This window comes from Orbicella faveolata, unplaced genomic scaffold (assembly GCF_042242905.1).
Source record: "Orbicella faveolata isolate gen_17 unplaced genomic scaffold, um_ofav_v1 contig_25, whole genome shotgun sequence".
Classification (NCBI taxonomy): Eukaryota; Metazoa; Cnidaria; class Anthozoa; order Scleractinia; family Merulinidae; genus Orbicella; species Orbicella faveolata.
The window spans coordinates 7,252,777-7,280,763 of record NW_028301553.1 but is presented as its reverse complement, the minus strand read 5'-3'; the positions used below and the strand labels follow the sequence as shown (position 1 = coordinate 7,280,763).

General features: G+C 40.6%; 2 protein-coding genes and 1 pseudogene across 4 annotated transcripts; 1 reads left to right on the top strand and 2 right to left on the bottom strand.

Annotated features, from left to right (window-relative positions):
- Nucleotides 1-5,018: 5,018 nt before the first annotated feature.
- On the bottom strand, nucleotides 5,019-6,694 carry LOC149108780 (uncharacterized; annotated as a pseudogene).
- Nucleotides 6,695-6,818: 124 nt separating this feature from the next.
- LOC149108779 (uncharacterized) lies at nucleotides 6,819-8,595 on the top strand. The gene has a single exon (XM_089293337.1). It carries the CDS (start codon nucleotides 7,416-7,418, stop codon nucleotides 8,436-8,438), a length of 1,023 nt encoding a protein of 340 aa, XP_089149463.1. The 5' UTR covers nucleotides 6,819-7,415; the 3' UTR covers nucleotides 8,439-8,595.
- A 3,722-nt stretch (nucleotides 8,596-12,317) lies between these two features.
- On the bottom strand, nucleotides 12,318-27,696 carry LOC110044227 (interferon-induced very large GTPase 1-like). Of its 3 annotated transcripts, XM_020749746.2 has the most exons (5): nucleotides 27,500-27,695; nucleotides 26,632-26,709; nucleotides 16,282-18,334; nucleotides 14,937-15,296; nucleotides 12,318-12,380 (listed from the first exon to the last, which is right to left on the bottom strand). In XM_020749746.2, exons 3-4 carry the CDS (start codon nucleotides 18,310-18,312, stop codon nucleotides 14,976-14,978), a joined length of 2,352 nt encoding a protein of 783 aa, XP_020605405.2. In that variant the 5' UTR covers nucleotides 18,313-18,334; nucleotides 26,632-26,709; nucleotides 27,500-27,695; the 3' UTR covers nucleotides 12,318-12,380; nucleotides 14,937-14,975. The 3 variants fall into 3 exon arrangements, with proteins under 3 accessions (XP_020605405.2, XP_089149413.1, XP_089149414.1); XM_089293287.1 differs by lacking the exon at nucleotides 12,318-12,380 and having other exon boundaries at nucleotides 12,993-15,296; XM_089293288.1 differs by lacking the exons at nucleotides 12,318-12,380; nucleotides 26,632-26,709 and having other exon boundaries at nucleotides 12,993-15,296; nucleotides 27,500-27,696.
- Nucleotides 27,697-27,987: the final 291 nt, after the last annotated feature.

Here is a 27,987-nt window from a genome sequence, read left to right as displayed (position 1 = left end):
GCGTCGTTAATTTTGAATTCATTATCAAATGTGTGAATTTCTCACGCATATCAAGGAATAAGTTTTGCAAAGTATCAAATCAGCGCATTTAAGTTTTCATTGCATCATTTACATAACAGGTAAAGTAATACTTTAGAGACTACTAATTGCCTCTTAATTCCCTTGGCGTTAATTTTAAATACACTGGTGCATTTTTTCACCTCGCTTTTGGCTGCATCACATTATGTTGGCTTTCCCGCGCTTAAATGTGTGGGAAAACGGGAGTTGGAGCCGTGGTGTCGCCACTAGCGTTAGACTCTCGTGGTATAGCGTGCGAACGAAGATCCCACGAAGCCCTGAAATCAAATCCCTCGACTTTCAGCCAAAGCAATTTGATGGCAGAATTTTACACGAGGTAAAACATATGCGGGCTTTGACGAGAAAAAATGGAGAATGACTCTGTCGACGAGACTGCGCATGCCCGGGGATATTCGTTTCAGCAATAATATTCTTTATTTCGTTCAAAAGGCATAATGTAAGGTTCCTCGGCTTAGCAATAAAAAATCAAACTCATGACAAATGAAGGCGAAGACATAAGAAAGTAAAGCCTTTCAAGCACAAGTGTCAAGGAGTTTGGTTACTACAACCCTCCTCCCCACTGGATGGGATACTCGTCCATTGAAGGGATACCCCCAGCCTTCTGTAAGCTTGCTCGGATAATCAAGTCTGCATCATTCCAGTGGCCCATAAAACCGGAACTTTTTCAGTGGCATGAAGCGACTAGGAGAATTTCTACTCTCCTCTGGAAGGGATGCTAGCCCACCCGCGGGTTTCCTCCAGCATTAAAATTAATTCGTCGGTTTCCATTTATGCATCTATTTTATTTGTATATTTTCCAACTTTACTCTTCTCTACATAGTCTGTCCACAAAGAGTTTTTTTTCGCTACGAGTTATTCTCCTTGGAGCGCGGAGCGTGAGAGCAGTTACGACTCGCGTTTTTTCAAATTTCCAGCGGTTAATAGTTTTGCTTGCGATCTCGACGAACTCAAGATAAAATAGAGGTTCTATGGACAGACTACTCAACTTCTCTCTCTTTATTCATTTTTGTGGGGCTCAGCTATCGCACCGTACAATCACGTGACAACTAAAGAAGCGTTACCAATTTCTCTTATGTGGAGCTCTGCCAGGTGCCAGTGGCTGCCATAACTCCGCTAATTAAATTTCTTATGCAGTTGACGACATAGCCATTTCTGTTGTCATGAAAAAAATCGGTTCACCCAAAGAAGCTTGATTCTAATACGGTATGACCACTTTGTCTATGTCACGCAATATCAACAATTTTTCGCGGTATTTTTCAAAACGAATTTCTCACCTTTTTTCTTGGGTACGTTCCAGATGTCTGTCAAAAGATTTCTGGGCCAACACAGAGGAGTAGTTACAGAAATTACGGGACACTGAATTCCCATACAACACTCTAAATTGAGCCAGGTTTGCGCCATTTTCAATATGGTGGATTTTAGTTTAGAAAGGTCTACAAGTGTAGATAAATAAAAACAAACCAAACTAGACCACTGATGCAAGTTTATTTCTTACCGCAGTGTGATGAAATAGAAGTACAATTTCTTTTAGTTTTGAGAAGTCTAGAGCTAAAGCAAATAAAGACAAAACTGATTACTAAATACATTACGCACAACTTAATTTATTCATGTTCAAAACCCTGAACCAAATGGATTTAGCTTAGTACTAGATGTACATGATCCCTTAGACAGGATTATGGTCCTTTTGCCTGATTGCTGTTTCGACTGTATTATGCGAATGCTACACGAGAATCGGTAGTAGAAATCTAAAGGATAACAAGTTCTTAACAACAACAAAAGAAATTATTATTTTACACAGGAAGGGGGGTCTCACAAAGCCTTTTTTCACTTTCCTTGACTCCTCTCCTAAAACAGCATTTATAGTTCCGTCTTTTAGGATTTCGGGTGATTTTCTGTCATTCCGTGTTTCAGGATTTCGGGTGATTTTCCGTCATTCTGTCTTTCAGGATTTCGGGTGATTTTCCGTCATTACGTCTTTTAGGATTTCGGGTGATTTTCTGTCATTACGTCTTTCAGGATTTCGGGTGATCTTCCGTCATTACGTCTTTTAGGATTTCGGGTGATCTTCCGTCATTACGTCTTTTAGGATTTCGGGGGATTTTCCGTAACTACGTCTTTTAGGATTTCAGGGGAATTTCCGTCATTACGCCTTTTACGACTTCGGGTGATTTTCTGTCATTACGTCTTTCAGGATTTCGGGGGATTTTCCGTTATTACGTCTTTTAGGATTTCGGGTGATTTTCCGTCATTCCGTCTTTTAGGATTTCGGGTGATCTTCCGTCATTACGTCTTTTAGGATTTCGGGTGATCTTCCGTCATTACGTCTTTTAGGATTTCGGGGGATTTTCCGTAACTACGTCTTTTAGGATTTCAGGGGAATTTCCGTCATTACGCCTTTTACGACTTCGGGTGATTTTCTGTCATTACGTCTTTCAGGATTTCGGGGGATTTTCCGTTATTACGTCTTTTAGGATTTCGGGTGATTTTCCGTCATTCCGTCTTTTAGGATTTCGGGTGATTTTCCGTCATTACGTCTTTTAGGATTTCGGGTGATTTTCCGTAATAACGTCTTTTAGGATTTCGGGTGATTTTCCGTCATTACGTCTTTCAGGATTTCGGGGGAATTTCCTTCATTCCGTCTTTTAGTATTTTGGATGATTTTCCGTCATTACGTCTTTTAGGATTTCGGGTGATTTTCCGTCATAAAGTCTTTTAGGATTTCGGTTGATTTTCCGTCATTACGTCTTTCATAATTTCGGGGGATTTTCCTTCATTCCGTCTTGTAGTATTTTGGGTGATTTTCCGTCATTCCGTCTTTTAGGGTTTCGGGGATTTTCCGCCGTTCCTAATTCCTCCTTTTAGGATTTCGGAGGATTTTCCGCTTTTCCGCGACTTCGCCTTTCAGGATTTATGGGGATTTCCCGCCGTTCCGCCATTCCTCCGTTCCGCTGTTCCACTGATCCATCATTCCTGCTTTTAGGGTAGTCTCCTCCGCAGCCTTTTTTTTGGGATGTCACGCAACGAGCGTTGCGCGACATCCCAAAAAACGGCTGCTGAGACTACTTTTAGGGTCGCCCGATGCTGGTCGCCTCGAAAGCTGTATTTCTCGAAAATTACTCGGCGGTTAACGCTTGGATTTTGAATGGATCTTCGATTGAATGCCGCGAGAGAATGCGTCAACCTTTCAGTTTATCTGTTGTTCGATTTGGAAGCCGGGCGATTCTAATTTCTGGGTGACAGTCCGCTTGGCGCTGGAGCGGTCGAAAATGAGCTTTCCACCCTTGTCTTCTCTTACGACGTGGAGTAACAGTCAACACAAGAACCACCAAATCGCTCAAATTCGCAATTTTGAGCCGCAGAAACGACAATGCACAACAACTGAGGTAGGCTTACGTTTATTTTGAGCTTTAACAAAGACATTACTCGATAAAGGTTAACATTTCTTTATATTTCGAACATACAAACAGATGCCGCTTGTATGGGTGCCCTGTGACCACACTCATCTTCATTTATAAGGACATCCTTACTGCGCACGCAAATTCACACGCCACGTCATGCATGAGCGCGCGCACTAAGTAATGGTAATAGGAGTGAGTGGAGTCCAATTCGGTCTGTTATCATAAGAGTGATGACAAAATCGGACGACCGCGTAACGGGAGTCCGATATGTTTAGCACGAGTATAATTACAGACCGAATTGGACGACACAAAGTCTTATTACCAATTAATCATAAAAATTACAATTTCTGAGAAAAGAAGAATAGCCAAGTTATGAAAGAAAGGGACAATTGGCATTAAAATACCTACAAAGGAGATGTAAACATTTTAAGGCCACCGCACCTCCTACCGGCAATTAGGTGCCAAAACACAAAAGCAAGCACACGCACACACGTAACTACAACTTTGAATGTGACTGGTTGATTTAAACTACAACTTTGAATGTGATTGGCTAATGAAACTGCCCGATAACAACTTGGCAAGTGAACTAGTGGAAAATAGGAGTTTTTTTGCGTTGCATGTTCTTTCTGGCTGCCGTGAAAAGTTGGATGTTAATTACGGGCGAAGCCTAGAAATGGACCTTGATCAATTATAGGCGTAGCGGACCATTTTACCACCGTTTTTGCACCAAAACTGATAACGTTGTTTTTCGATTTGCGATGTCGGAATGTCGTCGATATCTAAACCTGACCATTGTATGGAAAGGCCTAGCCTAGAACTACTATCTGCTTATCAAGAATATCTGATGACATTTAAATTGATGACGTCACAAGTGGTACAAAGAGCACGACTATTGATTACGCATATATGCGTACTTGGTATTCAAAGGGTTAATGATGACAAAACCGATGTGTTGGAACACGGTATCAGCTAAATAAGTTAGTTCACAACATTTGTTTACACATTGATTTTAATGACATTATTATATTGCCTGTGCTTGAAATTTAGGATTATGGTTTGGTCAAAAAAAATACCCATGTCTACAAATATCACCAAGGCATGCAGGAGTGCATTCTTTTACATAATATTAGAAAAATTAAAAAATATCTATATCTGAGGATAGTCTGTGTATTGTCCATGCCTATTACTTCTTAACTCAGCTATTGCAATAACTTTACTACTAGCACTGGTGTATATTTTTCTTGTAAAAATAGAACTGTAACCAGGATAAGACATATTGGAATAAAAACGCTCTCTGGTTAAAAATATATTGAAAACATAAGCTTTCGGCTATCAGTCTATAGCCTGTCACGAATGAAAAATGTGGCGCGCAAGCGAAAATATATACGAATGGGGTGCGAAAAATTGAGAATAAAAACAAGCGTGAAAAAAGCTAGAAGATAAAAATGTAAATGAGGCCTGATTACAATAAAATCGAGTATTGCCTAGGCAACGGTTTTGAGTTGTTTTCCGCGTCGACGGTTTTTGCTGTGTGCCAAGATTCTAGTGTTTTCCGAACGCGGTAATTACCTTTGTCAATGACACAAGCATTGTCGAAATCAATGGAGTGATTGTTTTGCCACGCATGGTTGGCAACATTAGAGCCATTTGAATAGTTCTTCAAGTTTCGTTGATGTTCCTTTTTTCGGGTTTGGAAGCATCTTCCGGTTTCTCCTATGTAATTCCAAGGGCAGTCTTTACATGGAATTTTGTAAACAACATTACATTGAAAATCTGAGGGTTGTCTGAACTTTGGTGACGGGAATTCTTGTTGAAGGGTTTTAAGTGGTTTGTTGACAACTCGGATATCATTTTTGCGGAGTAATCTTGTGAGGGGCTCGGTTAGGCCGCTGATGTAAGGGAGACATGCAAAACCCTGGTACATATTAGATGGATCAGCCCATTTGAAGAACATAGAAACCAGTTCTTCTGGTGGAGGAACTGTAGATGGGGGTGGCTTCTTATTGAGAATGTTAGAAATAACAGCCGATGGGTAACCATTAGCTTCTAACGCAGCCCTAACATGATTGGTTTCACGTGTTTTTCCTTCAAAGCTGCTAGGGAGGTTGGATGCCCGGAACGAGAGGGTCGAGGCCGTGCTGATTTTGTGTTCTTTTGCATGATGGGAAGAGAAATCCAAATAACGGTCAGTATGGGTTGGCTTCCGAAATATATCAATAAAGGCAACTCCATTTCTTCTGGAAACCAAGGTGTCTAAGAAGGCAATTTGGCCGTTGTTTTCAAGTTCGATTGTGAAAGAAATTTTGGGATCACAGGCGTTAAGAGTATCGTGGAAGGAAGAAACGGCGTCCTTCTTGATAATCACAAAGCTGTCGTCAACATATCGTTTCCAAACCCTTGGTGGGACTGGTGAGGTACTGATAGCTAAATCCTCGATCACTTCCATACAGAGGTTAGCAACAATGGGGCTAACTGGACTGCCCATTGCACAGCCATAGATCTGTTTGTATGTGCAGTTATTATAGACAAAATAATTGCTTGAAAGAGTGAAATCCAGTAGAGAAATGATGTCATCTGTGCTGAGAAATGTTCTGGATCGTAATGTGTTGTCATTGTTTAATTTGTTCCGAATGTATTCACAGGCTTTGTTGACTGGAATAGCTGTGAAAAGCGACACAACGTCAAATGAGACCATAACTTCATCATCAGAGATTTCCATATTAGCCACTTCTTTGGCGAACTGTGAGGAATTGAGAACAGAATATCCATTGCGGTTCTGTATCGGCGATAGGATTTCCGAAAGGAACTTGGATGTATTGTAAAGGGCGGAGCCAATGGAAGAAACAATCGGCCGAAGAGGGAAGCCCGGTTTGTGGTGTTTAATAGAACTACCACTGCCTCTCTGCTCCACAGAGCTCGACCTCCACCACATAGCGACATCATCAAAGCCGAATTGAAAGCCCTAAAGAACCTTAAAGATGACCATGAACGTGTGATAATGAAAGCTGACAAAGGCAACTGTTTTGTTGTTATGGACAAAACAGACTATGACACAAAAATGGAAGCCCTACTTGTTGACCGTGACACCTACCATCCAGTTGACAAGTCACCATTCTCTAAAATTGAAAAAGAATTGAACAACAGACTCCCCGATCTTAAAAGACAAAATAAGATTGATGAATTGACTTATCGCAAACTCCGTTCTACAGACGGTTCTCCTCCCGCCATCCGTGGTTCTATTAAACACCACAAACCGGGCTTCCCTCTTCGGCCGATTTCATTTCTCTACTGGATTTCACTCTTTCAAACAATTATTTTGTCTATAATAACTGCACATACAAACAGATCTATGGAGTTTACTGATTGGTGGTACAGAAAAAACAATACTGTAATCACGCTCTCTGAAGCACAAATACTTTACGGCATCACAGACACCGTGCCTCTGTGTCTCGGTTTAAACCTCTGTACAATAATTGCAAAATATTATATTTACACCGCTTCAAAAAATGAGGAAGATTATTTCTTAGACGCTTTCTTGGCTATCCTTAAAAACAAAATAGAAATCGAAACTAGCAGAGCAAAGGTGCAAGTTAAACTGTAAATATAGCTAAATATACTGTAAATTGTCGCTTTCTTGTCATTTTTTTTTTTTTTTTTTTTTTTTGCAGTTTTCACTAGTTCTAGTAACCGTAGTAAAAGTTTGTAGTAATTGTCCGCGATTAAAAAGTGGTGTAACGTAAGCGGTTTAAATAATACTGTTGTTTTCGTCAAGCATTGTAATTAGAGCAAGTTGTAATTAGCGTAAGTAGCTGTATTGTTGTAGTTTTATACGTAGTTTTTTGTAATTAATAATGTAAGTATGCGTGCTGTAAAAAATAGATAATTAATAATAATAATAATAATAAAAAAAAAAAAAAAAAGAAGATCTATGGCTGTGCAATGGGCAGTCCAGTTAGCCCCATTGTTGCTAACCTCTGTATGGAAGTTATCGAGGATTTAGCTATCAGTACCTCACCAGTCCCACCAAGGATTTGGAAACGATATGTTGACGACAGCTTTGTGATTATCAAGAAGGACGCCGTTTCTTCCTTCCACGATACTCTTAACGCCTGTGATCCCAAAATTTCTTTCACAATCGAACTTGAAAACAACGGCCAAATTGCCTTCTTAGACACCTTGGTTTCCAGAAGAAATGGAGTTGCCTTTATTGATATATTTCGGAAGCCAACCCATACTGACCGTTATTTGGATTTCTCTTCCCATCATGCAAAAGAACACAAAATCAGCACGGCCTCGACCCTCTCGTTCCGGGCATCCAACCTCCCTAGCAGCTTTGAAGGAAAAACACGTGAAACCAATCATGTTAGGGCTGCGTTAGAAGCTAATGGTTACCCATCGGCTGTTATTTCTAACATTCTCAATAAGAAGCCACCCCCATCTACAGTTCCTCCACCAGAAGAACTGGTTTCTATGTTCTTCAAATGGGCTGATCCATCTAATATGTACCAGGGTTTTGCATGTCTCCCTTACATCAGCGGCCTAACCGAGCCCCTCACAAGATTACTCCGCAAAAATGATATCCGAGTTGTCAACAAACCACTTAAAACCCTTCAACAAGAATTCCCGTCACCAAAGTTCAGACAACCCTCAGATTTTCAATGTAATGTTGTTTACAAAATTCCATGTAAAGACTGCCCTTGGAATTACATAGGAGAAACCGGAAGATGCTTCCAAACCCGAAAAAAGGAACATCAACGAAACTTGAAGAACTATTCAAATGGCTCTAATGTTGCCAACCATGCGTGGCAAAACAATCACTCCATTGATTTCGACAATGCTTGTGTCATTGACAAAGGTAATTACCGCGTTCGGAAAACACTAGAATCTTGGCACACAGCAAAAACCGTCGACGCGGAAAACAACTCAAAACCGTTGCCTAGGCAATACTCGATTTTATTGTAATCAGGCCTCATTTACATTTTTATCTTCTAGCTTTTTTCACGCTTGTTTTTATTCTCAATTTTTCGCACCCCATTCGTATATATTTTCGCTTGCGCGCCACATTTTTCATTCGTGACAGGCTATAGACTGATAGCCGAAAGCTTATGTTTTCAATATATTTTTAACCAGAGAGCGTTTTTATTCCTATATTTTTCTTATTTAGTCTTAGATGAATTTATTGTAAACCACTATTGATCAGTGTATGTAAATAATGCTACAGTATAAAGATTATTAAAAAGTTATTACTATTTAACAGCATTGTCATTTAACTAGATATCCTTAATAATTTACCAAGTATCCTATTAAGATTTTTGCATCGGACACCCTCATATTTTGCTACTCTTAGGCGACCTATTGTCCTTGACAAAAACTTTGGGGAGACTGAGTGCAAGCTTTTGGCACTGGCATTACTGAGATGGTGGGAGGACAGTGACCTCATGGTTAGTGTGCTCTGGATTGAGAGGTCCAGGTTCGAGCCTTGGCCAGAGACATTGTGTTGTGTTTTTGGGCAAGACACTTTACTCTCATAGTGCCTCCCTACACCCAGGTGTATAAATTGGTACTGGTGAACTTAGTGCTGGGGGTAACTCTGCGATGGACTAGCATCCCATTCAGGGGGGGGGGGGGGAGTAGAAATACTCTTAGTCACTTCATGCTACAGAAACTGGGATATTAGCTCTGGCCTGATAGGCCACTTGGTTTGTACCCAGATACTTACAGATATGGTTCAGATACAAAATGTGAGCTCTGATTGATCAATGGTTTTCAAAGGCAACCATCGACCAATCATAGCTCACGTTGGTTACTCAGTCCATCCCAGAGCTCCTAGTGCCAAAACCTGACCTCTAATCTTCCCAAGTTTCTGCCATTGGCAATTAGTTCAAAGTGATTTGTTAGGTTTTGGTGTTCTTGGGAATGGATCGACAATGTGTGATCCCAGATAATGCCTGTTCCCCCCCACAGAGGAGACTGTTGGATTTCCAATCCCCATGAGGAATATGGACATTTTCTCAAGAATAATGATGTCTTACTGTCTACTTGAACTTAACCCCTACTATTTTAAACTGTTGTTTCCCTTGAGGGTTCCAATTAACAGGGTTCAACTGTAACAATATACTATAACCATGCAAAGAGCATAATGCAAATTAGTCATAACATGACTAAGCTGGCTCTAAGAGCCCTTTGATTATAATTTGGGAAGCATTGTAAAATAAATGCATGTAAATATGCTAAATTAATGTTAATTTCCCTGTTGTTTGAATTATGGAAAATATACAAATATATAATTTTCAAATTAAATCAAGATATCTTAAATTTAAAATTTTTGTCACTGTGAATATATTTTTTAATAGTTTTGTTTGATATTGGTTGTTGTGATATCTTCACTAATATTCATGCTACCTTGCTGGTATTTATTGTTATTATTATTCTTATAATACTAACTGTTCGGTGTTGTGGTAATTATTTCTTTAATAGAATTTTTTTAAAAATGGTTTGAAATCTGGGGCCCATTTCTCGAAAGCCCCGGAAACTTTTCAGGTCCGTAAAGCCATTAAGCAAAGTCTTGAACCTTACAATTACAGCGCTGTTTTATTCACATATTCTTTTATGTGAAGAGAGGTTCCCTTCATACAAGAAGTTTTAGGCATATACACTTCTCTATTTCTAGATACAGATGAACTAAAAATGGCTTTATGGGCCTGAAAAGTTTCCGTGGCTTTTGAGAAACGGGCCCCTGACCTGGTTTGTTTGAAAACCAGTAAATGTTTAAAAGTTAAAAGTTACAAAAAGTAATATATATACTGTTTGGATAGAAATATCTTTCACTGCTTATGGTTGTGTAGGTTAAGATGAATCAAACTTGATCAAAACTGAAAGACAAACAACATAAACAGAAAACTGGACCGAAAAGTTACAAAACTGAAATCAAAATTCTCTCTAATCCTGGGTTAGTTTAATAAGGCTTTGAACAACCCAGCCCACGATATTTGAGACTGTGGTAACTTAATTATGTACCACCATTGATACAATATAGGTTTATTGCAAGAGATATATGGAGAGACTGTTGCTAAATTTAAATTTATATCACTCTAGTGAAATGTCCTCAAGTCGCCTAAAATTGCCTTAAGTCGCATAAAGGCACAATGTCTTTTCGGCCAATTTTGCTTAAGGCCTTAAATCGCCCAAAGTCACCTTAAGTTATGGCGACTTAAGGTCCCAGATCAGAGTAGGCCTGAAACAAGTGAATACATTGAATTGGCAAAGGAAATTCCTTTACAAAGCTATTATAATCTAGACTAAAATATGCCAAGTTCTGTAGCCAGGGGCACTCGACAAATCAAAATGCAAAGTATCATTGTGGAAGATCCGCCAAATCACTTTCATAAAAGACTAGAAAATGTGTTGTACAATGATATCTCGATAAGATTCTGAAAGCCATTGAACCTCTCTAATGCCAAAACATGTCTTCCTGTGGCATTTTAGTTCATTTTGCTTTTCTCAGAATATTACGCTGCTATAATTCAGGTCAAAATCCACTTAAACATCCTAAAAAGCCTTGAGAAAAAAATATTTGTTTTCTGAGGCATATGGGATAGTTATGATAGGGTGCCCATGGGTACATTCATTTTGATCTAGCCTCGGGCAACCCTAAAACATGGAATTTGAAACCAGAATCAGGAACTGAAAACCAGAATCCGGAATCCAGAATGACGATAGAAATAATTCACTCCAGCAATGTCTAATAAACAGATATAGGGGAAAATATTTTGTTGTTATTTTGCACATTATTTAGATTCTCAAAATCATAGCCTTTGCTAGAAATTATGGTTGTACGGCAGACTGGGAATCCTTGTTTCAAAAAAGGTCAAGTTTGAGGTCCTTTTTACTTGGCCTCTCAATTCTTACAGGCAAAAGCTATGCAAAATAATTTTCGCATATGTGAAGAACTTATTTTCTTTGATTTGTGGATTCCGGATTCCGGTTTCCGGATTCTGGATTTCTGGTTCTGGATTTCAGTTTCCAGTTTCTGTGTTTTAGGGTTGCTGTCTAACCTCCCTTGCTGATACCCTTTTGGCTGCTTAAACCAGCAGTTTTGAGTGTCACATGTAGTTTTAATGCTTTATGGATTAATGATACAAGAGAATTCTCAGTAACTCTCAAGAAGGGTGTCTACAAAACGAAGATCGAAGACCGAAGACCGAAGACCGAAAAACGAAGAGCTCATATAATTTTAGGCCTTTCAAACTCAAGGCAGTTATAATCATCGATAATCAGGCTTAAGTACTTTATCGGACGCTATCACACGCGAAACCGACGCGGTCTTCGTTTTGTAGTTTAGGCCGGGTCAAACTACAAAACGAAGACCCTCGCTCAAACGCTCTTTAAGACGCCAAAAGACGCGAAACCGACTGGGTCTTCGTTTTGTAGTTTAGGCCGGGTCAAACTACAAAACGAAGACCCTCGCTCAAACGCTCTTTAAGACCCCAAAACTCTTTTCCAAATTTCGATCTCACACGATCAGGCGTTTTCTGTTAGGGGTGGACCCGGCCTAAACTACAAAACGAAGACCCCGTCGGTTTCGCGTCTTTTGGCGTCTTAAAGAGCGTTTGAGCGAGGGTCTTCGTTTTGTAGTTTGACCCGGCCTAAACTACAAAACGAAGACCCCGTCGGTTTCGCGTGTGATAGCGTCCGATAAAGTACTTAAGCCTGATTATCGATGATTATAACTGCCTTGGGTTTGAAAGGCCTAAAATTATATGAGCTCTTCGTTTTTCGGTCTTCGGTCTTCGGTCTTCGGTCTTCGATCTTCGGTCTTCGATCTTCGTTTTGTAGACACCCCTCTCAAGAAGCACTATTTGCTTTCCCTCAGGTTAGTTTGCTTGGCATGGTCTGATACGTTTGCTGTTGACAAATAGAAAACAAAAGAAAGCTCACCTCTGAAAGCATTATATCAAATCAGATTTATTGCCAGTGGCAGCAAACCCTTTTGAGCAATCATTTGCCATCATTGGCTCCATACCAATGCACATGGTATTTTCCTAGTGACCAACATTTCGCCATGCAATCCAATTAGTATGGTTAAACTTTCATTTCAACTCTGTCAGCCATCAGTTTGTTTCCCAGTACACCGCTTAAAAGATAGAATGGATCCTTGTGAACCCACCCACCACAAGACAACTACCGTTGCTGATAACAAAACAAAAGCACTGATTTTTTTTTTTCGGGAGATTCTTCCGAGTTTGCAAACACTTAGTGGCGCGATTTCAACCTGATGGGACCCAGGGTCTTGATGACAAATTTCCGTCTCGGTCTGGTAATGCCCCATGAATCGTTTGCCAATTTCAACCGTTGTAAATGTGACATGATCTTTCATCATGTTCTTTCCCTGACGTTGCTCGCAAGGCTACTATTGCGTGGCTCCAGAGTTGAAATGAAAGTTCAACCACTGTAATTGGATTGTACGGTGGATTTTTGGCTGGGGAAATTTTGGGTGGGCTTAAACGAAACAAGTACTCAGCCTAATGTTCTTTTATTTACGAACCCAGGAAACAAAAAAATCGCTTAAATCCCATTAGGTCAGGAAAATAGCTATAAAGGAAGCAAGAAACACACCATGGCAATAAGGAATGGCTTTGTTGTTGAGAACTTTTGCATGCAATTATCTTCTTGAATTCCTCAATTGGCAGCCTTGTTGTTTACATCACTCGACTCTCACACTGAGATTGGGCTGCTTGTGATTTCCTTTGTGAATAGGTCTAAATACACCAAATAGCAGCAGCAATCGAAGTTTCAGCGTGAAAGCGATTGCTGGCAATGTGGATATTGCTCGTAATGAGACATACAAAAACAAGACAGAAAATGAGTGTAGACAGAAAAGTGCAAAACAGTGAAGTCGTACAAATACCAATATTATGAGGAAGAGCACTGGAAGTCGGCAGGTATATTTCGCAGGTCGCAGGTTGCAGGTTGAAATTTAATTATAACTGGAAAACCGCTGGCACTAAAAATAGTTAATAACCTATATACTCGTCAGGGGTTCTTACATAAGGTAGTTCACCTCTTTCACATAGTGAAAACACGCTGTTATTAGTATTGAGGCCTTCTTTGGCAATCTTCTAACTTGTTACGCCGTGTACAGAAACCAGAGACTTCGTACGCTTCGCAACATGTTTATGATCGCACTTGGTGTGAGCGATGTTCTCATGTCCATCAAAAACACGATCGATCCGCTATAAGTACTTATCGATCGACACGCGAGACCCGTGAAATCTCTTCAAAGCCATCTGGATGGCCGCTCCACAGATGTTTCCATCGATTCCAGATTTGGCTCGGGTCTTCCCTCAACAACAGAAGATTGCCATCACAAATGGAGCAAATAAATGAAGAAATGAAATAATATAAAATTTTAACTGACGGAGTATACTAGCACAAGCTCAGTGTGGTTTACTCACAGGGAAGAAACCAAATTCAGCAGATATTTCAGGTGATATTTCAGATGTTTCTTCAAAAACAATAATTCATTGCAGGCTTAAAATCATAGGAATATACTCTCCTCTCATCGCTTCGGCCGGCTTGGCATTTAGGTGGAAGCCACCTTTCTGAGCGACTGTAAACAGTGTCATGTAACAGTCACGGTAAGTCTACCAACTGTACATTTCTTTTAAGTGCCAGCGGTTTTCCAATTATAATTAAATTTCAACCAGCAACCTGCAACCCGCGACCTGCAAAATATACCTGCCGACTGAAAGTTACCAGAAGACTGAATTACTGCCGGACTGAAACATTGCTTAAGGTTTCTTTACACGTCTGCATTGGTTGCCGCCACGTTCTCTTTGAAAACACCAGAAACCCGCTGTTGTGACACTCGCACGGCTCCAAAGCATCACCGTTGGACTTTTCAACCAAAAAAACTTATAGAAGCCAAAAAGATCAGAAAAGAGAGGTCGAGAAGGGCATTGTCTACTTTACTTTTACTCTACTTTTGAGTCAAGGCCAAGCACATCTACGTCTGGCGCGCCAAGTCAGGAAAGACTGCACAGAAATTGACGTTTTAGGGTCTGTTTTCCTCTACATACCATAAATGTGCCTCTGTGCCCTCTTACATGCTGTCTCCCCGAAATAAGCACAACAAGTTGAACATAATAAGGTTAAGATCCCCAACTGTGGGAAGTAAACCAGTCGGTTAAGTGAGCATGTCCCTAATGACAAGTACCCAAGAAACCGAGGTTGTTCGCAGCTTGTACCTTACCTAACAAAAGGACTGTGTGGAATAGCGTGGTGAATCCCTGTGGCTTGCCAGCAATAATGATTATTGCTGATTAATATCACCATTATTTTGACCTGGACCAAAGATCATAACTTGCAGGTTCGTTGTACTCGGTTTTAAATCTATATTAAGTCCTAGAAATCAAGGACGCTGAAGATTAAAGCCATAAACAACAAAGCCTAATGGCTTACCTTCCAGACGTTTTCGAAAAAAATGTTTGACATATGCAATTATTCTCGCTCTGGAACAAGATCCTTCCACTTGAAGAACATTTCACTGAAGAAGAGAGCCACGCGATCGCCATATTTCCAAGATGGCCACCCATAATCTACACGCTTGAAATTGGGCTTAGCTTTGAATTTCAAACATTTCAAAGTGCAGAGACCCTCCTTATGCACATCCCCAATAATTCCACAAATATTGTGTTCTGGATCCTCCATGATGTGAAGGATGCCTCTGTCATAGGCCTCTGCTCTTTTCATCCGAGGCCCAGTGAAGATGTCCTTTCCATTTGCTGGCCAAAATGACCTTATGTCTTCCCGTTCATACCTCTAGAACAAATATGAACAAATAACCCATCAACTGAATAAACAAAACAAAACAAGGATTAGGAGAATTAACTTGGCTAAGAACTGTCAACAAAACGTGACTTACATTTGAATTCAATATAGGGTCGATTGCGAAAGCGATTAAGAGGCCTCAAAGGGTCCTCAAATTAATACAATGGCCGCGGAATATTCTATATTGCGAGACTACCAGCACAATATCTGTCCGGAAGAGATGTGTTTGTTTCTGCCCTAACCGGAGCTGACGCTTTTGATTGTTTAAATGGAGAGAGTAGCTGTAATAGCAACAATGTCGTCTTGATGGTGGTTCCGCTGATTTCGCTCATGAAAGATCAGGTCTTGAACCTAAATCCACTCGGCATTTCAGTGTCTTACGTAGAAGATTGTTCAGAACAACAGTTGCAAGACATTTTAGTTATTTAAGATATCAATACATTCTGCAAGGCAAGGACTTGCAGAGGTAATCTGAGACATCGCATGCAGTTGCAAGTCACGCCACTCCTCATTTTTGGCGCAAAACGCAAACGAAAATCCTTCAAGCGAGACAAGTTGACCTCGCGCGACTTTGTCGCTCGCTCAACCGCTTCGCAACCTTCGCAGTGATGCCGCTTAGCAGCCTAAAACCTCGCAGCTCGCTTCGCTCGCTTACCTACTATACGCTGAAATCCACGTGGTCGCCTTGTGGCAAGTCTACTTGACAACCTTAAATTTACATATCCATGCTCGTGCTGCAAACCGTGGCTCTAAGCCGAGATCCCAAACCCACACATATACAAGGGTTTCTGTTACCCATTTTAATTTTACAAATAAGGCTCCCGGGGGTTATACAATTTTTGTTTAACTCGTGAGAGCGTTATTTCGTAAAATTAAAATGGGTAACAGAAACCCTTATATATGTGTGGATTTGGGCTAAATTGTAGGGAGACATCATTTCATGGCATACTGGTTACCCTGCGATTAGCTGTCTTACCGATACTCTAAGAAATTCATCCCTTTTTCGAAGGTGTTCTTTCTTAATGTGCAGTAACTCCTCCTTGGCCCTTTCCAGTTCTTCTCCTCTTTCCTCTTGTGCCTTGCCTAATTCTCTCTGAGTTTTCTCTTTGGCGATCTGCTTTTCCCATTGATCTTTCCTTTTCTTTTCGTCCCAATACCATGTTGCTTCCAAGGCGTCCGCTGCTTTCTCAAACTCGCTGCCACTATTCCTGATTAACTCCCAGACAGGAATGTAACCTTCCACTTCTCCCCGGTCAATCAATGCCCAAGTGGAATTATAGGACAACAGCTTATTAAATGTTACAGGGTTTGTTACCGGAGGTCCAACGGATTTAACCTCACAGGTAAAGCTAATCGCCGCATCTTCTTTGTGGGAAGTAGTGTTTCGTCCTGCACCACTAGTACTCCTGCCACTGACACTCACTCCAGCTCCAAATGCTCCACCAAGAAAGCCAATGGAAATCTGGTGCTGCAGATGTTTTGCCGCAGCCTCGGTTAAGGTGGACACTTCTATTTCGCTTTTATTTTGGGCATCGGCAATGCTGAAGAAGACCCCACCCAGAGTTTGAAGTCCTGACGGAAAGTGACTCCCATAACGTTTCATGAAATTGCGTGCCGCTGCCTTGTCCCTTGACGACAAGCTTGAATTGCACAGAAGGCCACAGAAAGAAAATCCACTGCCTCCTGGGATGCTTACACTTCCATTTCTACCTTGGGCAATAGACAGGGCCATTCTTCTAGCAGACAAAGAGAGCTTCATCTCTTGTCGATCAAGTTGAAATGTTTTCTTCGCAGTTCTAATGTACTGTAGGACTGATGCACTTGTGGTTGAAGCCTTAGCATAGTTGACGGCTTGTTTTTGTTGTTCAGAGCCATAACCTCCTTTCACTTCTCCGACCAATAAACCATAGAATCCTGCCACACTACCACCAACACTGGAGCTTGATGATTCTACGTTGCGAACGTAATCAGCAGCTACCCCTTTGGCAGAGAATTTCATGACCTTGATCTCTTGAGTAGCACTTGGATTGGTCAAAATTACTTTCTCAGGTACCAAGAGGAGGGGCCTTCCTGCTGTTTTAAGTGGCTCATACTCGGAATAGTAGACCCCACAAAGTGCTCGCCCGCCGCTGGCCTTTGCAATTATTTCTACATTGCTCAGGTACATGTCACCTAATTCCATGACTATACTGTAATGATTAATTATCTGCTCTAGTTGATGAAAAGTTTCCTCTGGTCTCACTGTCTCTGGCTGGAACCATTCCCTCGGTAGCTCTAGAATTTTTAAAATCTCAGTTAGTTTGTAGTTCACATTTCTTTTTGACGACTCTGATTGTTCTGTGGCCATTGCTTTAGCTGCAGTCATCAACTCTCTGGCTCTCTCTAGTTTTGGCCCGTCGACAGCCTTAGATTCCTGGGTTTTCTTCACAAGTGTTTCATCTTGTGGAACAGCGAACAGCTGCTCCTTGGGTGACTCAGAAACTGTAACCAGTCGGTAAACCTCTTTCATTTCTCCTTCATTGGCTCCTTGGCAGCAGCTTTCCAGTTCCCCCAAGCTCAGTCTCGGAAGCACCTTCAGGGACGGCGCTCTCTTGCAAAGCCTTTTAACCCAGTCCTTTGTCACATCAATATTTGCTTCAGTGAGCCTTCCAAGTAGTTCAAGTTCTGGTGCTAGTCTTCTTTTAAGATTCTCCAATCCGACGTCCTCTAAGTTCCGTTTGGAATCTTCTCCGCAAAGATATTGAGCAAGTTCGGGTAAATTAGTCAGGTATTTTACCACAAGGGTGAGAGCCCCCATTACCAACCCTTTCCTCTCGAGCAATTTCCTCAGCTCTTCGTCTAATCCAAAGCAGGCAACGGTCTTGAGCTCATTTAAGAGCTTTTCTTTTTCTGCTGTATCAGACATTGCAGCTATCTTGTAATGCAGGTCTCGAATCAGTCCTTCACACTTTGCTGGATCGTTCTGTGGTAAATCAGCCATCACGCTCCTTATTTTATCAGATGCCATCTTCAATGACGGAGCTGTCTACCTATAAATTAAAAAAAAAACGAATAGGGAAGCTAATTTTATATAGTTACCACGAAATAGTAAACATTGCCATGCTGTATGAATTTTAGGAATTGTAGCCTGTTTCAGGATGGAGCAGGTTACAATTCTCGGATATTTTCTCGAGGTAAAGTTAGGAATTGAGTTAGGAATGCAACTAAGGTACAGAATTAGAAATCAAATGACTCAACTAGAAATAACTAGAAAATAAGAAGAAATGAGGTTTTGCAAAAATCTGAATCCTTTTTGTGAATCTGTGCGATTTGTCACGGTACCAAACATTTTAACCAAAACTTTTGAATGTCACAAGAAGCGACTTGTCCCTGCGCCCCGTCCCCGTACCGTGTCACCTTAAGTTTGTCCCGACCTCGAGATCAATGCTATCAAGACTGGTTGCCACCAAGAACGAGAATGTGATTGAAAGACTCATACACATACCCACAGTTTATTGCTTTCAATTTCACCACTTGAGTTTGTGCAAGACTCAAAAGCATGATATGGCTACGCTCTAGGATTACCAACCAGACCATTAAGGTTACAGTTATACCTTCAGGGGTGTCTCGTGTCCAAGCGATGTAGCACGTGCATTTTAAGCTGTGGATACCTAACCCCTATATCAAATTAAAGCTTATAGAGCTGGCTATCAAAATATGCCGACAATTTCGAAATAAAATGAATTGTCGAATTTTTCACGACCATTAAATGCGAGCGCCCGAATCACCTTTCGAAAACTACAAGTCAAATTAAAAAACGAATTTCGTTTTTTGCCAATTTAATTTTTTCCTTGGTTTCAGGGCCCAAGGCGCTTTAAAAATGTGTCTGCGTTTTGGCATATTCAATTGTTGTAAAAAGTTACAGAACATTTTCGAAATAGGAAGAAAAACGATTTTGGAATTAACAATTCCCAGACACACGTTTGTAGTTTATATGTTAAACTAGCTACTGTCCAAATTTGAGGGCAATTGAACAAATTCCCTTTGAGTTATAACTCTTTAAAGTGTCTGCTACAAGTAAAAAAATTTATTCGAGAAAACAGCGCTAAGAAAAATCTTCTGCTTCGCAAACAAACTCCGCCCACAAACGCCTTCAACTGGGTTCTCAGGTAACTGAGCCAATCAGACTGCAGGGAAAGTTTACCACCGTTAACCTCCTAGTGAAATTTACGCACGAATCCTTGTGTTTTGCAATGCGCTCAAGGCGCCGAAGGAGGAAAGATAATTTTTCTGTTGCTCGGTTTTTCTTGAAGCTGGTCTGGCAAAATGGGGAAGACTAAAAAGGATACGAACGCTAGAGTGGCTGAGCGAAGAAAACAAACAAAAGAAAGCGTGGGGAGCAACTGTGTGTGGTCAACTCTTTATGGATAATATTTCAAATGGTCTCAATGAGTCCGACGATTCGTCGATATCGGACTCATCAGAAGAGTCTCTGTCAACATCCCTGTTATTGCTGTCAAGTTCCGAAATTTTTACAGACCCTCTCTTTTCTCTTACTACGAATATTTTGCCCGCCTTAAACGATAGCTAAAGCTTCATCCGCATGGCGAACTTTCTCTTCTTCACTCACTGATGTATTTTCATTCGTCCTTCGCTGTTTTCGCTTTTTCGAACTAGTCCATGAGGTCTATGTTTACTTATAACTTAATAGAGTTACACTTAATACCAAAAAGCTGGGTAGTCAGCACAACAATGCTGAACAACTGAGTAGTCAATCCACCCTAGGAAAAAAGATGGCGACTGTACCTTTACCACAATGCCTTGCGAACCTAACACAGCCTAAAAGGCACAAAGAAAGCCAGAGTTTCAAAGTATTTGTCCCTGTACTAAGGACATTGAGTAGCCTAGGTTTGAAGATTTTATAACGTTTCTGTGCGTTTTTATGAACGTTGTTAAGGTTTTCGTGCGCTAAGAACTAAGGGTAAATGTACTTGTCGCCATCTTTTTTCTCACGGAGGATTCGTGATATCCATACACGTAATTCCCGCGAAAATCGTCTCGGTTGATTGCATACGCGCCATAGGGCTGTCAGTCAAAAGGTAAACTTTTACTTCCGGCGAAAACGTAAAACCGCCATTTCTCCGCCAATATTTAGCCTTTTTCAAAATTTTTTTTCAGAAATTAGAGATTATTCCTCGACCACTACTTTGACCCAAAACTCCACATTTGAAGAAAATTGCCGACCCGAAGGTATACTGCAACCTTAATTCTACATATGAAGATCAGGATATCAGGGCTGACGATATCATTCAGAACCACGACACAACCTTACAAAGCTTAATTATTCAACATTGAATTACACCAGAAAGAAAAAAAAATTGCCAAAAATTTATTTGATACCTTAACTTCACAAAACACCACACAAAGCAAGATTCATTGCAGGTTTCCGAGCACATGCACCACTACTAAGCTCTTTAAATTAATTACAGAGCGCCTAACGTAAATAAACGACACTATACTGCTTAGTGCAAAACTATTCTGGAGAGAACTGGCGTTAATAGAATGTGAATCATCAATAATTCAAGGCAAGGCATATTTATAGCACTTAGTATAGGATGTGAGAAAATAAAGTTAGCAAACGTTACATTAAAAGATTAATGTAAAAAGTTTCGCGCAAATGGAATCTGCTTGAGTGTTCAATCAAATGTTTTAATATATGTAACGTTTACTAAATAAGTACTATAAATATGCCTTGCCGTTATTTTTAATTTATTCATTTGACAATGACAATACAAAGTCGTCGACACGTCGTGTTACTTTACTTACATTGACTTTCCTGCCTAAATTTTTCTCGATCTCGGCTATTTGTTGGATGCATTCTCAACATAGTGAACATTGAATTATTCCTCATTTCAGTATTTTCTAATATATTTTTTCAACCACGTTATGTTAGATCAATTTTTCAGACTATTTTTTTCGTGTTGCCTTGTGAGAAAAATAAAGAAATATTTCTGAAAATGTGATTCCCTTTTTGTTCTTTTATGTAATGTGTATGCAATGTAACCTAATTTACAATTCAGCATTTTCAGATAGTTTCATGACTATTTTAAAATTTATTTTCGACATTGTCAGAGACAATCTCAATTTTCATGGCTTCAAATTTCTAAGTCCACAGTGAATGGGATCTGTAATATTGTAACCATTTTCAAAATATTGGACCAACTTAATAAAGGCTAAATCATTTGTTCATTGTTGGAAAAGTCAAGATGTTTGTGAAAATTCCCATTGTTAGCCAAGTCATTAAGTCAGTTTCATAATTTACACAATATACCGCACAGGTAAGGGGAGGGGGAAGGGCGCTGTGATGGTATGGACACAGTTATTGGTGAAAAACCTCAATTTCAAGTAAAAAGTAATCAAAAGTACCCAGTCAGTAGTAGATGAGGAATGAGACAGTGAACCAAGGATTGTCTCTGCAGGCAATCCTTGGTTCACTGACCCAAAATGTGTCAGTGAACCAAGGGTTGCCTGCAGAGGTTTTTCCTTCCTAGTGACTCGAGAACTAGAAGAGATCCCAGTTAGAGCCGTTATTTAGCCTTTGAGTTAAGTAAGGAAATTTAAAATATACCATAAATAGCTGTGGCCAACATAATTTTTATGTTTTTATTTTAGCGTACACTGAGAACAAATAAACAAAAGCCTTCATTTTCACATTCCTGCACATAAAAACTTATACTTTTGTTCTCTTCTTCTAGAATGTGTAATTCAACTCAATATGGTTAAGAGAACAACTTTTCTACAGCCTGGCACTAGCCTGTCATCCCTCCCAGGACTCTACTAGACGACCATATTGCTGAATATATTATAAACTAGTAGTAGTCGTAGATTGAATAGTGCCTTTGAGCATTGGTAGGTAAAGCAGAAATTCTCGGAACAGCATTTTGTGCCTGAGCTGTTGGGGCGAAAACAACTTGATGAATTGATTACAAAACGTTACGTAATATTAGTTACGACCGGTCAGTATAAAACACGGACTGTATATAGTTGGTAGGCCATCTGCAGTCCGCGTTTTATACATAACTCCATGTTTTATACCCAGTCCGTAATGCTTAGCCTGCGTTTTATACCTCAGTCTGTGTTTTATACCCAGTCCGTCTGCAGTCCGCAGTCCGCAGTCCATGCCTTATACTGACTGGAAACCTACGATTCTGGACCGTGTAAATTGACACAGACGATGCCTGTTCCGTCGATATGCAAGACGACGTGCCTTTATTCAGTGTTTATTACCAAAACTAAGACAACTATTCTGTAACACGACTTGAATCGCCTTGGCTTTGGGGAAACAGCTATTGAGCATGTTCATTTCTGAAACAATGAAACGGAGGACATGTTTGTGTACCAAAGTAATCCGGTGCGAGTGGAACTCTTTTCCCATGTAAACACATTCATTTACTTCAATTTGTTACATATTTTGCGCACAGAAATCTAGGCCAGCGAAGTGAAAGGTACACATTTCAAAAGCAGTGTTGGTTTTGGTCAAAGAGATTGAAGAGGGTACACAACACGCAGCCAAACTACAGCTTTCTGTTCGTACACATTTCATGAAGACAGCATGTCTGCAAGGTTTTTAAATGTCATTAATTAACACTGGCTTCAAACTTTAAATAAACAACTTATCTGCTACAGCCCACTGTGAGCTATCTCAACTCGCAAAAGTCCGAAGTCTTTAATATTGCACAACACTCGCAAAAAAGCACATGGACGAAAATGGGGATGACGTCATTTGCCCCTGAAGAATATATTCTCTCTTTTTTGGGGGTAGGGGGGGGGGGGGGGGCAATTATTGGTGTCCCCAGCTACATACAGGAATTTAAGTCGATTTTCCTCCATTACCTGATTAGAACTGCGTTCTGTTGCACGCAATTATTACTAGAATTAATCCTGGATTAAAGAGCGCGTTTGAGTATTGATAGGTTTGGTACGTTAAAAAGGCAAAAATTCTAGGAAGAGCATGTTGTGCCTGAGATATTAGCTAGGTTAACGTGAAATAGCAGGAGTGAAAACAAACGAATTGATCGCAAAGCACCTGCATACATGAGCGTTTGTTCTTGTTTATTCATGTATTACTGATGTAATATTAGTTACGACCGGTCAGTAAAACACACGGACTGCAAATTGGTAGGCCGCATTTAGTTCGCAGTCCGCGTTTAATACCTAAGTCCGTGTTTATACCCAGTCGGTAATGCTAAATAGCCCGCGTTTTATACCAAGGTCCGTGTTTCATATCCAGTATGTGTGCGAGACAACATGCTTTTGTTACCAAGACTAGGCCAATTATTACGTTTACGAACCCGACTTGGCTTTGGGGGAACAGCTACAGGGCATTTTCACTTCCGAAACATTGAAACGGAGGACATGTTGGTGTACCAAAGCAATCCTGTGGGAGTTGAACTCTTTTCCTATGTAAACACTTCCGTTGGGTTTATGTTACATAATTTGTGTACAGAAATCTAGGCCAGCGAAGTGAAACTACACTTTTCCCTCTTTCAGTAAGAGAAGAGGGAACACAACACGCAGCCAAACTACCGCTTTCTGTTCTACGAGAAGTCATACACATTTCTTGAAGACATGTCTGCAAGGTTTTTAAATGCCATTATCACTGACCTGAAACTTTAAATAAACAACTTATCCGCTACAGTCCACAATAAGCTTCCTCGACACTCGAAAGTCCGCAATATTGCATAACAGTCAAAAGAAAGCACATGGACAAACATGGAGATCACGTCATTTGCCCCCGAAGAAGGTTTTTGGGAGGCCAAATTGTTGTACCCAGATACATACACGCAAACTCAAATTTTGCCGCATTATGCAACTAGAACTGCGTTCATTCGAACGCAAATAGCATTGGAAGTAAAAGCTTCCTAATTTCATTGACCAATCAACAAATTAATGCTTCACAGCATCAAAACAATTTGGGAATGCTGTGTAGCTTTGTTTTTTCAAACAAGAGGGGTAAATAAGCTTTAAACGACACAATGTAGCACACATGTGATCAGTATGAAATTTTCATGGTACAACTTTTCTTTGTTTATTCAGGGTCAGATTGTTCAAAAGCCAGTTAACGTTATTGCTAACCCAGTATATAAAAGTTAGCCGAGGTATTCACTTCTCTTGTTTTCCTCATGTTTTTCTCTGCTTATGTTTTGTATAGTTTGAGATAATTCAAACTCAGAACTGAAGGACAAACAGAAAATCCCACTGAATAGCTGCAAGACTAAAATCAAACTTGGAAGGTTTACCCCTCATGCCCTGATCCTAGGGTAAGAGGGGATTACTAATGGAAATCCATTATTCTATCAGATATGTCTGGGGTTGAACGCTAACGTCTTCCCTTTTTGAAAGCGCTGGAGCAAAACTAAGCATGATCCAGCAAGCTAGCTGTCATGAAAGTTACAGTTGGCATTGTGTTACATGATTTAGTTAGAACGAATCTCAACCAATTAGAATTAAATTTACGTGTCTAGATCTAGAGAGTGTAACGCGCAAAGATCCGGTCACTCTGAACAAACCTTGGGTGGAAAATCTCTGATTTATGTGAAGATTCAAGTGAAGTTTGGGAAGAACAGCCTCTGACTCTTGGCATTCGCAACAAAGTCAGGGTTGGGCGACGTAAACAAAACGCTATTTCCATTAAGAAGCTAAGTTACGATACCAAACAAATTCACTCAATCTAAATTATTCGTAGCCCGCTGCGTAGACTTGCCACAAGTCGACTGCGAAAATGCGAAAGCGAGCGAGTCCCAAGACGAGGAAAGCGAGGGAGTCGCGAGTCGACTTGTTCCGCCTGCGGAATATTGAATTTAATTTGCATATTGTTGGCGCGAAAAAAACTGGGTGTGACGTAAATATTTGACAGCCTGGGCCGCCCGCTGGTCGCTTGGTGAAATAAACAGTTCTCAAAAGACTGAACGGTCTAAATTCCATGATGAATCTATGTGGAGATGACCCGACCCCAACAAAATCTGTTTCTCGAGTCAGTCTCTCCCCAAAATCAAAAGAATCAATTTGTATCTTGAGTGCAGAGAGCGTTTTAAATTCGAACTGTCGCCGAAGGCTTTTTACAGGCTTAACCAAGTCACCAGCTTGCGGCTCCATTGAGTCGGTAAAAAGGTAGGCTCGATTTCCGCCGCTTTCTCGAGTCCGGTCTACGTTCCTCCCCGAGGGGAGGAGCGCGGGCTCTTTTCCCGCACAGCGGCTGGTAATCGAGCCTAGTAAAAGGCAAAGTAAAGCAAAGTAAAGCAAAGGCAAAACAAAGCCTTTCGCACGTTCATTTTCCTCACTGAGTCTCCTTTACCTCGAGAGCAATCGACATGTTGCACACGATCAAGTTACTCGAAAAATGACATCAGAATATAGACCATTATCTGACTGGATATAGCTTCTGACACACCCCCGACACACCACCGACCAGAAAACTGGTCGGTTAAAAATGGCGCGCTGCAAGCAAGAAAAGTCCTTTCCCCACCGGACCACCTAAATATCTAATCTAGCGGAAACGGGCTTTGAGAAAGTCTACCCGCTACGCGGTACGCCTGCATGGTTACCTGTGCTCGTTTGCATTACGATAAAATCTGGCATGTATGTGAGGCAATTTCGGGCTATTTTGTAGTTTTAGCCCGAATGCCTCGCATCCAGGTTGGATTACATTGTAATGCAAATGAGAAAAATTAACAGTGAAAAGGGCTATTCAAGTTGAAGTGTGTAATTTATTCATGTAACGGATTAATCAAAATGGCGTCCTAACGGGAAAAGGCGGGAAGCAGTTCATTTGCAGACGACGGAAGTCCGGAAGTAACGATAACATCAGGAGCTCAATTTTTCTCGGAAAGTGAACGTTCTTATTTCAGGAAAAAAAAACTGTATATTTCGTTACCTCAGCTTATCCTCCACTCGATTATTTATTTAAGCTTAAAGAGTCCAGGCAGTTCAAATTGTGGTTGGAAGGATGACAGATCATGGAAGGCACGGTTGACAGTATTTTTAGGAAATATAAACAAAGGTCTCGAGTTCTGTGTTGTCTTTCTAAACAAAAGGGTTCGTCGAATACTTCTCCAGATAAAAGTTTAAGTCGTACCTGCGTATTTTACAGCAACCTACCTTTCATCTGCTTCACAAGGACAAGGAGAATTGCAGGCATACCGTTAAAGCTCCATGCAAACGATACGCGTTAATCGACTCACGTTATTTACAAACTGTTTTTCAGGGATCACTACAATATGTTACCGGACATTGTGCTTGCAACGCTCATGAAGTCCGCTCAGTTTAAGTTCATTGTCCCTTTACTTACCTACACTTGAATGTCTTAGTTTTTTTCCACTGAGTTTTCTAGGCGCGTTGCCTCACAATAGGCAGCGTATCATTCACCCTGTAAACCTCAAACAGATAAAATCCTGAAAACTGATCTCGTATTGTAAAGCGATGCAAGCAACAGTTGGAAGGTTCTGATTGGCCATGATCTTACTTAATTTGACCCCAAAACCTATTTTGATTAGCAAAAACGTTTCGTGGAAAACGCCTATCCGAGACGGCGATAATTTAGCCTGTATAAATATAATTGTATTTTTTTTATCAGTACTTTATTGCTCCACGTTTCGGCGTCACCATAACGCCATCATCACGAATGAGGAAAATTTTTCGTCCAACATCGTGCGCGAGCTGTGTTAGCGTGCGTGTTCATCCAACACGACGTTGGACAGAAATGTTTGATCGTTCAGCCGGGACTATAATAGGCGAGTAGTTTTCCAAACTTGAAACTCTTGTTCACCTGGGAGAGTGAGATTTGCATTGTGTGCCGCATTTATCAAACATCTCTGGAAAACAATCGTTTCCCCGAAATTAATTTTCCTTACATACAATAAAGTCACGAAATCAGAAATGGAAGTCTTTCTCGTGGAGGCGACATAGTTAGTTCTCTACAAGCTTTAATTCGGTGGAAAAGCTAAGAAAACGGCACACAATCGTACTTGCGTGTTTTACAAATTCGAAACGGTAAGGAGATATGCAAAAGATAAACCAAAACGAGCTTCGATTTGCAATTTACAATGCTGTTCCAAACCATTTATCACTGATCACTGCGGTAGGTTTGTGGACCATGTGCTTGCTATGTTCATGAAGTCGACGACCGGACAGCTTAAGTTCAATGTTCCTTTACTTACCAACACTTGAATGTCCCGGTTTTCTTCAGTTCTCCTTGCGAATCTCAATGGGCTGCGTATCATTCACCCTATATAACACTGAGACTGGTCGAATTACGAACAACAACTGGATACGCTCTTCAAGAGGCTCGTCACGCGTTCCTTCCCCGGCCCCGCGAACGTCTTCTCAATGGACGAGTCACTTCCGTTCGCTGGCGGTTAGCCAATCATAGCTTCTCTTCCTATTCGTGGAAAGCCGGACTGTTCTGAATGTCTAATATTCTCACATACGTACGAGTTGTACCAGCAACTACAGACGTACAGAGTATTTTAGAAATACTGGCAACTGTTGTCAAACAATGTCAGCAATGGGATATACAACAAGCAAAACAGTTAACTGATTAGCACGTAAACTACTAAATTAATTAGCTGATCATATGGTACCGGAAGGGAAAAAGGAGGAATAAACCTATACATCGAGCTCGAGAGACATAATCTTGATCAAATTG

What these genes read in the sequence shown, in the direction of transcription:
- LOC149108779 (XM_089293337.1), top strand. Translation starts at nt 7,416, where the DNA reads ATGGGCAGTCCAGTTAGCCCCATTGTTGCTAACCTCTGTATGGAAGTT.
- LOC110044227 (XM_089293288.1), bottom strand. Translation starts at nt 18,312, where the DNA reads ATGGCATCTGATAAAATAAGGAGCGTGATGGCTGATTTACCACAGAAC. An exon ending in ATGAATTTCTTAGAGTATCG is followed by an intron (nt 15,297 to 16,281) that starts GTAAGACAGCTA and finishes TATTTGTTCTAG; the next exon opens with AGGTATGAACGGGAAGACAT.